At 37.6% G+C, this 12,887-nt stretch overlaps 1 protein-coding gene across 3 annotated transcripts; it reads right to left on the reverse strand.

The window, feature by feature from the left end:
• LOC107629869 (aminodeoxychorismate synthase, chloroplastic) lies at nt 4,373–12,175 on the reverse strand. Of its 3 annotated transcripts, none has more exons than XM_021118389.1 (14): nt 12,032–12,175; nt 11,027–11,449; nt 10,552–10,683; nt 10,023–10,090; nt 9,652–9,716; nt 9,426–9,492; nt 8,751–9,008; nt 8,525–8,651; nt 7,953–8,278; nt 7,633–7,712; nt 7,227–7,329; nt 6,333–6,415; nt 5,545–6,162; nt 4,373–5,108 (listed from the first exon to the last, which is right to left on the reverse strand). In XM_021118389.1, the coding sequence occupies exons 2-14, from the start codon at nt 11,358–11,360 to the stop codon at nt 5,018–5,020; spliced, it is 2,352 nt and encodes a 783-aa protein (XP_020974048.1). In that variant the 5' UTR covers nt 11,361–11,449; nt 12,032–12,175; the 3' UTR covers nt 4,373–5,017. The 3 variants fall into 3 exon arrangements, with proteins under 3 accessions (XP_020974048.1, XP_016188290.1, XP_020974047.1); XM_016332804.2 differs by having other exon boundaries at nt 4,373–5,182; XM_021118388.1 differs by lacking the exon at nt 12,032–12,175 and adding an exon at nt 11,796–12,013 and having other exon boundaries at nt 4,666–5,182.

The following is a 12,887-nucleotide window of genomic DNA, read 5'->3' on the forward strand; positions in this document are numbered from 1 at the left end:
GGAAAAGGTTATTATAAAGTAACCGACCTGAACGGAACCGAGTTACCGAGGTCGTGGCATGCTTGTAATATGAAAAGGTACTACAGTTAAAAGCGAACTCTACTCCCTGATGTACTCTTTTCCCAACTTCATGATTTTTTTCCAAAAATCAAAGAATTTTTTCTGAAGAAGGATTTTTAACGAGGCATCATAGTAGAGACTAAGGGAAATAGGTTATCAAAAACCCTTATTAGCAATAAGGTACCTCCCCAATTAATAAAGATCTTTTTCATCTTACAAATATCTCTTATAAATTCCTTCTTTGTTTTCTCTTTCTTTCGACGAAACGCGCCGACTTAAGCTCGACAAAACGTGAAAATCCCATGAACCGACCTAGATGGTCGTCAGGATAAAACGACGAGGTACAAGTCGGTGTAAAGAGGTTACAGAGGTTGATCATGATAAACTCGGAAACATTCCGACTCATAAGTCGAGATAGGAAATCGAGTAAAACAAAAATGAATCACAAAAGTAGCCTAAGTCATAAAAACTCAATAAAACAAAATTGAGTACGAGGAATAAACAAAAGAGATCGAAAAAACCCAGGAAAAGGTTAGAAAGATGTCCTAAAAATCCTTAAAACAAAAAAGGTTCAGAAAAACAGACAAGCCAAAGAAAAGGTTTTTTAGAAAAGATCAAGGGGAGTTTGAAAAATCACTATCAAAAAGCATGCACGCATAAGGTAACTCAAACCCTTATCCAAAAAAGGGTATTTATTATTAACATTAAACCCTTATCCAAGAAGGGGTATTTATTTTTAGCTTAAACCCTTATTAAAAAAGGGTATTTTAAATATTTTGTTTACGGCCTTATAAGGCCAGAAGCAAATTGTTCAAACACCACCAAACACAAATAAAAGTTTAAAGGGGGGGACCCATAGGCCGGGCCCCCAAATAGCCAACAAATTACTTTTTCGAAAGAGGAGTAGACGGATCACCACCATCAGAGTCAGGAAGAGCGCCACCAGGACCAGGGAGAGAGGCATCCATTGGAGACGAAGAGGAAGTCGGAGGAACTGCTGAAGAACTCGGAGCGTCCTTTGAGTGAGGAGGGACTCAATGATCCTCTGCCCCCGAGTCTTCAATTCTGACTCGGAAACGATCATGGGAGCAGGGGGATCAACTATGGCACCGTCAAGGACAACTTTGTCAGGATCCAAAGGAGAAAGATCCAAGTCAGGAGCAATGACTCCAACTTGTTCCTTAAAGATCCTCCAAGCCTCCTCGGCAGCCTCAGCAATAGAGTCCTCCAACTCGGTATATGCCTTCCGAGAATTCAGCAAATCATTCTTCACAGACACAAGATCTTCAAATAAACTTTGGTAGCTGTCCTACGCTGTTTTCCTCAAGCCCACCTCTATGTTGCATTGGGCTTGCAACTTCCTCTCCCTCTCCTAAAGGCCATCTCTCTCCTCCCTCAGCTTGGCGACCTCCTCCTTCAACCCCCTCTCATGCTCTTGATGTATAAGAAGCCTTCCTTCCAGCTCCTCAACCTTCGAGGTTGAACCCAGAGAGTTGAGAGGAGCCTTCTCAAAAATATCTAAGAGTTTACCACAAACACCCGCCGCCCTGAGATTCTCCTCAACCAAAGTGGTAAGGTGATTCCGAACAGATACATCATCCATCCTCATATGAGCATGGGAGTAGATGTACTTTTGGACGAATGCAAGGGCATCCGCCTTAATCTCACCCTCAAAAGAAGAGCCAGACTCTAAAGTCTTGCGCTTCCTCCTCTCGAGCTCAGGAGAAGGTCGGGCGGAGGGGGACGGCTGAGAGAAAGCTGAAGAAGAAATCACAATGGGCTGGGAAGGAGTCCCAACGTTCCGAGGAGGAGGAGGAGGAGGAGGAGGAGGAGAGATAACCGCCTTGGAGCCACCAGTCCTGGCTCGAGACCTTGCTTTGGCCTCCTGGACTCTCTGGTAAGATTCCTGAGCATTCTTCTTCATCATTTCTACAAAAACAAGAAGCAACTAAAAGTCAAACAAGTCGGTACAAGAAATCACAAGTCGAAAGTAAATTAGAAAAACAAAAGCTACCTATTTGCGCCTGGATAAAAGTCGGAGACCCCTGGAGGAATTTCTTAGTGTCCAGGTATAGGGCCCTCCTCCACACTTCTCGGAGGAACCCCACAACGGCCGCCTCCACTTCGTCTAGGTCATCCAGACCATATTTCTCACAGGTGGAGGCCTCCAACCAGTACAGGGGAAAGCGAGGAGAAGAAGTATCATCCAGAAAAAAGGGGTGGTGACCCTCTACAGCTTGCACTTTGAAAAAATAATTTTTAAAGTCATGAAAGGATTCGTCAAAAAGGGTGAAGACTCTCCGACCCTGTATGGCTCGAAAAGACACCCACTGTTGCTTATTATTTAACCCACTAAAGGGTTTGGTCATATGAAAAAGATAGAAAAAAATCTTCAAAGAGGTCAGAAACTCCAAAGCCTGGCTAATAAGTTGATAAATTTTCAAAAAACCCCAAGAGTTGGGGTGAAATTGAGTCGGGGCAACTCGGCAGTGATGCAAAACAGACATCTCAAATTTTGAAAAAGAAAGAAAAACACCCAAACGGGTGATCATACACTCATACATAAAGAAAAAATGGGGGGCTGCTTCATTGGCCCTCCCGAAGCAAACCCGGTCTTCTGGACCCGGGACTACCAACTCATACTTCGGCTCGTCCTCCTCATAAGTACAAATTCTGTGGCGAGTACGAAGGTGGGTGATAAACTCAGTATCGACCGAAGGTTCCTCCCCTAGGACCGTGACATCAACCCACTGAGAAAGAACATCTACGGAAGCCATTTTCTTTTCTTAAAAAGGTGACAACAACCTACAAGAGAAAGAGAAAAGGAAAATCAAAAAACACGGTCTCTAAAGGGAGGGAATACGGAACTAAACGGAAGTCTACAAACCAACCTATCTATCTACAAAATAAAGGCTTGCAAATAGAAAAGCATGTTACAGAAGGAGAAAAAACTAACCTTTATCTGAAAATGAGGGTTGGAGGAAGTAAAAGTCTTCGAACACAAGAGTGCAGCACGAACAGATGAAGAGGAAATTTGAAAAACGCAGAAACGAAACAAGGAAAGAGAGGGAAGGTATTTATAAGTACGCTAGGGACACAATGGTAAAAACGGGGCAGTCATTAATAAAGACGCACCGTTACCAAGACCATCAATCCCTACGCACATCCCTAACGGACGCGACGCTTGATTAGACGTAACTGTCAGAACCAAAAGGTCACGAAAAGTCACGTCAGTTTTAGACCATCACGTCGGTCCCCCAACAAGTCGGCTACAACCCCGAGTGGAATACTCGAACCCAAATCTTAAAAAATTGGGCTCGAGTAGGGGCAATGTTAAATACCCTGACCCAATGATAAGGCCCAGGTCTAAATAAAAGGCCCAATCCTAAAGGATGAGCCCCGCATTTCACCCACCTTCCTCCCAGGAAGTCGGTTCCTATCACGACTTACTCTAAAGAAGTCGGGGACGAGAGTTAGCTGGCAGATAAACACTCGTTTGAATGAGTAACTACCCCTAGAATCTCTCTAACCACTTCTAGGAGCCATATCTTAACCTCCCCAAGATAAAGGGACGGTTAACACCCTAAAAAAGTGGCACTACTTCAACGGTGGTTATTGGTTCACCACTATAAGTACACTGACATCTCTCAGGTATCTCTAAGTCTCAATACTCTCTAGACCTGTTTTGCTCCCTTTGCTGACTTTGGCATCGGAGTATCTTTGCAGGTAACACCCCCCCTCACCTCTCACGAGCAGGTCGGACGGAGCCCGTGGATCGTTAATCCACCTACAGGCCTCCTCTCCCATACGTTTGGGCCAACCAATACCGTCCAGCCCATTAATCTCCGGTTACCCACCATAACAGTATTAAAATTTGTTAATGTGACACATTGCTACAACCCAATCTTAATTAGCTGCTAATATAAAACTCAACCCGCACCTTACTTGACCTGCGCTCAAACCTGCTCCGCACTCAACCTACCCGCAACAGCCACCCCTAGTTTTTTCATATGCCAACTCAAGGAAAGAACTGTTGTGATCTAAGCAATGACCATGGCTGAATATTGATATTACATGCTGGTTATAAATTGTTGCAGCGGTTGGAGTTTCATTTAAAAAAGAAAAAAAAAAAAACTAAATCTTATGAGCTTACAACGATTCATGAATTAATGCAAAATTAAGGCTTTTCACAAAACTTCTGTTCTGTGCTTCCAAGCAACAAAATAAACCACTCATTCCAAATAAACATCTTTCTAACAGTAAATGATTTTATTATTCTTCATGTAGCAGCAACATAATAGCAGAAACAGCGTGAGGCAAACACGAGTATATTATATTAGTATATGAATAAAATTGTCACCAAACTGCAAGGAAATTCATGTATACAAGAAACTGGGGAAATTATAGTATACAGAAACCTATAGTACAATGCAGTCATTGCTACAACAGAATAATAAGACACACTTCAGATTGAAAAGAAAACCAATTGAATTCTAACCCCAAAACAATTGAATCAAGTACCTATACCAATATATTCTTTAATATTCCTTCTATGTAAAGATTAAATAATTAGTGGGATGATATGAAATAAATGCTTTGATTGAAGTTTGATGGGGGAAGTTATCGTGTGACTTCTCAAAACTATTCAAAATCTAGCACAGCCTTTGCTGGGGCTTTTGTTTTCAAGATCATCTCTTTGTATTCGTCTTCGGGGTTCGACAAAGAAACAATGGCACCTCCAGCTCCTATTGAAGCTTCACCATCATGTATAATCACCGTTCTTATGACAATATTAAGATCAAATGTCTGGTTGTACGAAAAAAATCCGATACAACCGGAGTATATACCTCGAGAACAACTTTCAATGGAATCAAGAAGTTCCATCGATCTCAGCTTTGGAGCACCGGTCATCGAACCACCTGGGAATGCAGCTTTTACGCAATCTACTGCACTGGCGTCAGACCTCTTCTTCCCACGAATCGTGCTCACCATTGTGTGAACAGTTGCATATGACTCCACATCCATGAGACGTGGCACATGTACAGATCCTGGATCACAGACCCGACCGAGATCATTCCTTAGAAGGTCTACAATCATCAGATTTTCAGCTTGATCCTTTTCACTGAAAGAGCAAGCCAGTTAGTTCATAACATATTCACCCATCTTCATCTTAAACTACCAGCATGTTAAAATTTCGGATTCTGTTAATTTAAAAGTTTTTCTTGGACAGCACAAGTCTATAGATAAAATATTCTGAACTACATACACAACTTCATTTGCAACCAAGCATAGGTCATCACACATTTCAAAGAGTCTTGATAATTTTTCAAATCACAGAAGCATCAGATAAACTCCGAGAATCAATATATCACATGACAAAACAACTTTCGAGAAAGCGAGTAACCAAAGTTTAAACTGCAGTAGCAATATTTCAGGATATGATGATGAAAAGACCTATATAGTACCCAGAGAAAAGTGGATCACCTGAGTTGCAATTTCAATTTGAGTCGCTCATCTTCCTCGGCGGTAGCACCACGAGCTATTGTACCCTTAATGGGCTTAGCTTCTAGTATATCATTTCTATCCAACTGCAAGAACCTTTCAGGGGAAGAGCAGCAAATACACAAGTCTTCCTTCGGAAAATTAAGCCATGCAGCATAAGGTGCTGGATTCCTTTCTCTCAAATGAAGATAAAGTCCAAGAGAGTCTAAATTCTCGATCGGTTTCCTCATCTGATTTGTGAGGCACAACTCATAGCTTTCTCCATCTTTAATGTATTCCAGGCACTTCTTTACATCCTTAATGTACTGCTCTCTAGATTTTTCAGCTGCAAAACCGACCTTTTGTGAGGAACAAGTTAGAGGATGTGGATACTGCTTTTCTGACCCCATTATCTCAGAACCATATAAGTTCAGAAGCTTCTCCTCAGCATCATCCAACCATTGTGTCATGCTTGAGCTTTCTTCATGTATAGCCAATATATAAACATTGTCATTTTTGTGGTCAATAGCTATAAAGTTATCGGCAAAGAAAAAACAAGCGTCTGGAGTTTTGGACTTGTTACGGTTAGATGTGACACAACATTCACTTTTGAGGTTGTACCTGCAACAGAGGATATTAACAGGTGAGAAAGAAAAGGAGATCGCGTGCAGAAAATAAAGAGATCACAACTAGAAAGGCACAACTGGAAGAAAAAAAAAAATGTAATTGCTTGAACTAAGCATTCAGGTTACTCAGTGTAGACATACAATAGCTTTGAGTTTACCACCTACCCGATGTAACCAACATATCCACCATGAAAGTCAAATGGCAGACCTTCGTAATCTTTTTCATCATAGTGATATGATTGAAGCTCCTGCCAAATGAAGAAGGCAATTTATTTACATGGGAAGAAAAAAGAACATATCGGATATTTAGTTATGATAATTAGATAAATGAATATAGACCTGTTAATATTCGGAAGATACAAGTTTGTACAAAGAAAAATACAAAGTACACAAATGAAGGCTGTTTAAAGAAAATTTACACTTTTTTAATGTCTCTTCTCAGTTTACTTTATCCTGCATCCTAAATACCCCTTTTCTTCATTTCTAATCAGAAGAGCGAAATTCAAGGCCATATATGGCATTTTATTGGTCTAAATGACAATCATGCACATTAAGGATCTTTATTATATATGTCATATCTACATATTTCTTGTTTATTAATTAGGATATACACATTCTCTCGGGAAAAAGAAATTTCATTGGAGAAAAAGGGGACAACATAGCAAAGGAAAGGCAAAATATCGTCCAAAAACCAAACCATAGAAACTAAACATGACAAGTGTCAAGGACCAACTATCTTGAAATCTTAAGTTGTTAGGCAGGAGCCATTGAGCCAATTGTGATTTTATATCTCTACCCTCTAGCACTCTCCTTCTGGGTAGAATTTTTGGCATTGAAACATAGGCGTGTGGACCCATTTTTACCTTCTGCTTAGATTCAACTTAATTATGGTAAATGGAGATGATAAGGATAGTATTCCTAATAAAGACACTGATCCCATGTCTAGAATCCATTTCCCAGCAACCTTAAGCAAATAGAAAAGGATTAGGCATAGCCCTATATCTCCAAGGTACAATAAAGAAGCTTATCGGTTCCAAGGTACAAGGTAAAATTACAAACCTTGTTCAAAAAATCGAAAAAACCTTCTTCCAAAAATCTTGTTTCAGTGGAACCTTGACAATTTTCCATTGACAAGTAGCCACCACCTTTCGAACACCGATCACTGGAAAAATAATGAAATATACATTATTTATCTAAGAATATACCGTAGACTCAAAGGTATGACCATTGTAATGGTAAATAGAAAGGTTTTTTCATGTCAATGCATCAATGCAGATAACTAGGACAATGCATGATGCATAAACTAAAACACAAGCACACTAGAACATTCACCAATGTTGAAAATAACATTTATATTAACGATGATGATGATAGAGAAAAATAATCTATAATATGGAAGAGAATAGATGAAAGGGGAAAAGATAATTATAAAGTAATCCAACAGTAAATAGGATCAATTTCAAACCTTTGATCAGATAATCTGAAAGTCAAATGCTTCCAAAGTGATCCACCTTTTCCTCCCATGAATGAGAAGCGTGCTCTTCCCTAATTAGGATGGCAAGAATAATGTTAAATATAGAACAGTTAAGTTGTGATGGAAGATGTGGCATATACATTAGCACAGATGATGAGATGCAAGTTGACAAAAATTACAGTTTGATGATCCAAGTGACAAAAGATATACCCTGTGGAAGATGATTAAAATAAGAGTTTTCTTTCGCTTATCCAAAAACACTAAAAAGAAAAGGAGGGGAAAGAAAAGCCATGAATTCATACAAAAAATACCTTCTCTGTGGAAGAACTATCCAACCAGAAAGTGTTTTCAGTTTCATGTCCGAACAACCCACAAAATATACCTTTCGCACCACCAACTTGACTAGCCAGGTGAGTGCATTTCCTCCATTTCAACTTCAAACATTTTCGATCAGTTCTTGCATGATGACCATTTGCAACGTTGCACTTTTCTAAACGAGTCTTCTCAGCATTATCATCTACCATATGTCGATGACCATTAACTACCTTATTTAGCTGATCAACTGTACTGGTCTCCGAACTAATACTTCTATGCAAATCTCCATAATGTCTACTAGCACTTGAAACCTGCATGTGTGCTAAAGAAAGTTTACTGCTCAAGTAAATTGCAAGGAACTCAATGGTAATTTGGATGTCTAAAAATAATAGTAAAAACATGGAACATGTAAACAGTGTTAAAAGTATTTTAATCACTTTGGTACAACCGCCATACTGTTTAATATTTATACCACACTGCGCAAGAAGGGTGGCCATACAAAAATAATTTGATAAGCACACATGACACAATGAATTTGCATTTACATACAAAAAGTTCTTCATTTTACCATAAGAATGAGCACGCTTTTCTATGCTTTGTGATGACTTGTATCTCAGCCAATACTCATTTGTAATATCTCTGAAATTCTTGAATATTTGACTTCCATGGCATGTTGCAACACTCTCTGGATGAAACTGAAGGTCAAAAGTGTTGAGTTGAACGTAGTTCACAGAAAAGATTAAACCAATAAAAACAAAGAACGATTATAATTAAACAATGTCTGTATATAACACCTGCACACCATAGTGCGGTCTTGTACAATGCTTGATCCCCATAAGAACTCTTGAACTTCTTGGTGTTCCATTTCCTGCTTTAGGTGAACAAGAATCAACGAAGACATTTTGTTCTGTCTGTGTTCCAAGAGCATTGGAGACGTTATGATCCTTGGCCCCAACAAATGGAAGTGTGTTTGAGGAAGACGTCCAAGCTATCGGAATGAGCACTTCAGGAAGTGATTCAGAATCTATAACCAATGAATGATATCGAACCACCTGAAATATAGGATAAACAATGATTACGACTGCTGATGGTAGATCAGATAGCTCTTTTTCAACTTTTCACATAAATAAAACAAATTGACCATAAATTGCAAGGGACCAGTTTACATCCAATCCCCATCATGGTGCACCAGATGTAATATTCTGATGTTATCAACAAATTATATAATTGCACAGCCATTTTTTCACCCTGAAATCCAAATTATTATAATGATCTACAACAAGTGACATTTAGTTTGTGAAATGTTCTAGAATTGCTGAATGCAACAATCTTTGGTTAATATTGAAGAACTTTTATGTCTCAATTAGGAATATGATAACTTCAGGATTGAATACTACGTGAATATTTGAATTCTTTAAAATGTTTGAGGATTCAAATTAATAATCTTTAGACTATAGTGGAAAACAAACCTTGAAACCTGAATTCCTGCCAGATGGTATGCCATGAAAAAGCTCGCAGCCGCTATGCTCAACTTCACTTCATGGTAGAAAGAGAGAAAATACAAACAAAGTAAGGAATAAATATGATACCTTTAAATGACATTTTAATTTAGGTTAAATCTTCTTCCTGATGATAATAAGTACATAATAATTACTGAAAAACCAGCATACAAGTTTCTAAATTTTTGGGTCATACCTCAAACGCCCATGGATTGGTTCAGGCGCATGGACAATGTGAGCTCCATGGACATATCCCAATGCCTACCAAATCATACATTAAGCAAATACATCATCAAAATAACATAACATGAGCTACAGTATCAAAAGGCGAAGGATGAAACCTGATATCATGAACCAAAAAGATGAGTAACAAAAGTATTAACTTTAAGATACTACATAGCAGCAGGTAAGATGTGAAAACACACCAAGATTACAAGAGAAATTGGTGATAACTTCATAGCCAATATCAATTATCTTTGGACAAGGATTCCTTTACCATATAATCAAACAATAGACCATTATATAGGAAAAAAGGGCAAAAACAAAGCATAAATAAGGAGAAAATACCTGGTGTCCGAGGCAAACACCCAAAACAGGTATATCCCAGCATTTATGCAGTAGTTGAAGACAAATACCTGAAGCATACAGAATCATTTCCAAAAAGTATTAGAATAAAGAATCTCCACAGCCCATAACACAAAGATCAACACACATCGTACACTAAAATTTTAAGATTACATTAAGAAAATTATATCAAACGGCATAGTTATACCGGCAATCCATTCTTTTGAGGATATTTCACTTATATGGTTAGAAAAAGGAGGAGATGAATCTACGATGTGGGACTTTGGAGGGAAGGGGAAGCTCCAAAACCCCAACTCACAAACAACCCCCTAAGAAATAAGAGTCAAAAGTGTATCGGTGGGGAAAATTGAAGTAGCATCCAATGACAATATGACAAATACTCGTCTAAGATGCCAAAATCATGCCCGGAGACCATCAATCCACAAGTTTAGAAACTTATTTTTCTGTTGCATCTTCTAGAGCAGTAAATAAATGCATAATGAAAACTCCACAAAGGCATCCATGTTCTCACCTATATCTTGTGGGCATGCTGGAGAACCAGGTCCAGGTGATATTACAATGTTATCAAATGCATTTTCTTCATACAAGTAATGGCTAAGTTCTTCCCATGTCCAATCATCATTTTGGATCACCACAGGAGGGACTGGCAAAATGAAAAAACAAAACCAACTGTTTAGGGAATTCAACTCCTTGCATAAACTTTTTAATCCTTTCAAGCACAAAGTATTATGCATGGTATTTTAGAATGTTCAGAACAGATTTTTAATATCTTTGGAATATAGTGTCATTTTGATTCTTAATTACAAGATAATTAATTTCCAAACAAGTGGGAAGGTAATTATTCACTGCTGATATATATTTGAATCTATATAAAACAGCAATTCTAAGGAGAGAATCTAATGATTGACCATTACAGCACTACTATTCTGCAGGTCTTCAACTTTAAATCACATCCACCTTCAAATGAGAAGATAAAAATGACATACCTCCATTAACAACAGATAACTCCTGATATATATTATATGTGTAACTGTCATAGTTATCAATCAACAATGTTCTCACAAAATCCAGCTTCTGTAAAGGCAAAGGCACTTGTAGCCTTTTCTTTCTTTTAGATGACTCTAAGTGACTATGCATCAATTGGCAAGATATAGTCACATTCTTTCTATCACAATTCAATGGCTGCACATCATCTTTCTTAATGAAACAAGCGACCCTCACTGATGGTTTGGACAAAAGAAAGTTCACATTTGCATATTGAATGTCTTCACTTGTTGGACAAGTGAGCTCTGAAGGCAGCAACCGCAGAGCAAGGTTCATTTTTCATAGAGAAATTGTCCAAACTCTGAAGAACTAAATTGGATTCGAGCAAGAAGCTGCAGCCTCCACACCACTGCCAACACCACCTTCTGCAGATGAAATATGCATGCAAAATTCTCAGTCTATGATCTAAGCTGTGCTCTATTTTTTATGCCTTCTAAACTCAGAAAATGTCATAAATTAAGTGCTAAGCTCATGTCACCGTACACCAGTCAGTTTACCAAGAAATTATATGCAAAAACCAGCTTTTATTACATCATATCAACTAATAGAACATGTGAGCATGTAAACAAAGTGAACATAAGCAGAAACAAATTCAAGTTTGAATGGGGTTAAAAAGGTGATTTTGGAAACAGCCTAGAATGCAGCTCAACATGAAAAATGAAGAACAATGAAACAGAGACACATATGTAGGTGTTGATAACTAACACATACACATCTTTTTTTCGCTGCTTTTTTGGATTGTAATAGAAGTTGTAGATTCAAGAGATCACAAAAGGATGCAAATATCAATAACCCAGATCACGTAGGAGAAAAAAAGATGAAAAGAAACAGAACAAGAAGAAGCTGAAAGTAACAAATTGGAATTAGAAACAATAAGCATACAGAGAGATGAAAGAAGGGAAAGTGTGGGTGCCAACAAAAAAAAAGGAGGAGAAGGAAATAAATACCGAAGTTTATGGAAGAAGCATGGCTGAAAGAGATGGTGGCGAATGGTGAGGAAGGCGGTGAGGATTCGGAGCGGGTGGTGCAGATAGATGCCGAACAATAAATCAGCTCACTTTATTTAGTTTATTATATATATTGCGACAATGCACTCATTTTTTTTTTTTTCACCATAGCATTCTTACATGGAAAAACAACCATTTTCACGCAAGAATTTTGCGCCGATTAAAATAATATTTTTTATTACAAAACGTCAATAATATTTTATTTTTTATAATTTAATTTTTTTTATTACAAAACGTTATTGACGTTTTGTGCTACTACTACAACTATGTAGAATACTAAAATAATAAAATATTTTTGTATTTCACATTAAAATTATTTATATATAAAAATTTTAGTCAAATTAGGCTAAAAATTTTAGATATGAGAGTGATACGAGTGAAATACCTTAACATAGTATTTTTTTGTGTTTTTTAAAACTGTGAGAGGTACACAAATTAGACCGTTCGATTTTTATATCTCAAATATTTTAATTTTTTAACACAAATCGGACGGTCTGATTTGTGTTTCTCTTACAAATTAGACGGTCTAATTTCTATACCTATATAAATCGGATAGTCTAATTTCTGTATTTCTAATAAATCAGACGGTTCGATTTCTACTTCTCTAATTAAACGGTTTTACATTTGATAATAACATTCTAACGGTTCACATTTCAAAAAAATACCATTGCTATTTTAATATTAAAAACAAAAAATGACAAAACTATAGTAAGATGTTGAACAGATAAAAAAACTCTATACACAATTCATATAAATCTCAAAAAAATTGTTTAATAAAAAATATTAAAAATATAAT

This window comes from Arachis ipaensis, chromosome B03 (genome assembly GCF_000816755.2).
Source record: "Arachis ipaensis cultivar K30076 chromosome B03, Araip1.1, whole genome shotgun sequence".
Taxonomy (NCBI): domain Eukaryota; kingdom Viridiplantae; phylum Streptophyta; class Magnoliopsida; order Fabales; family Fabaceae; genus Arachis; species Arachis ipaensis.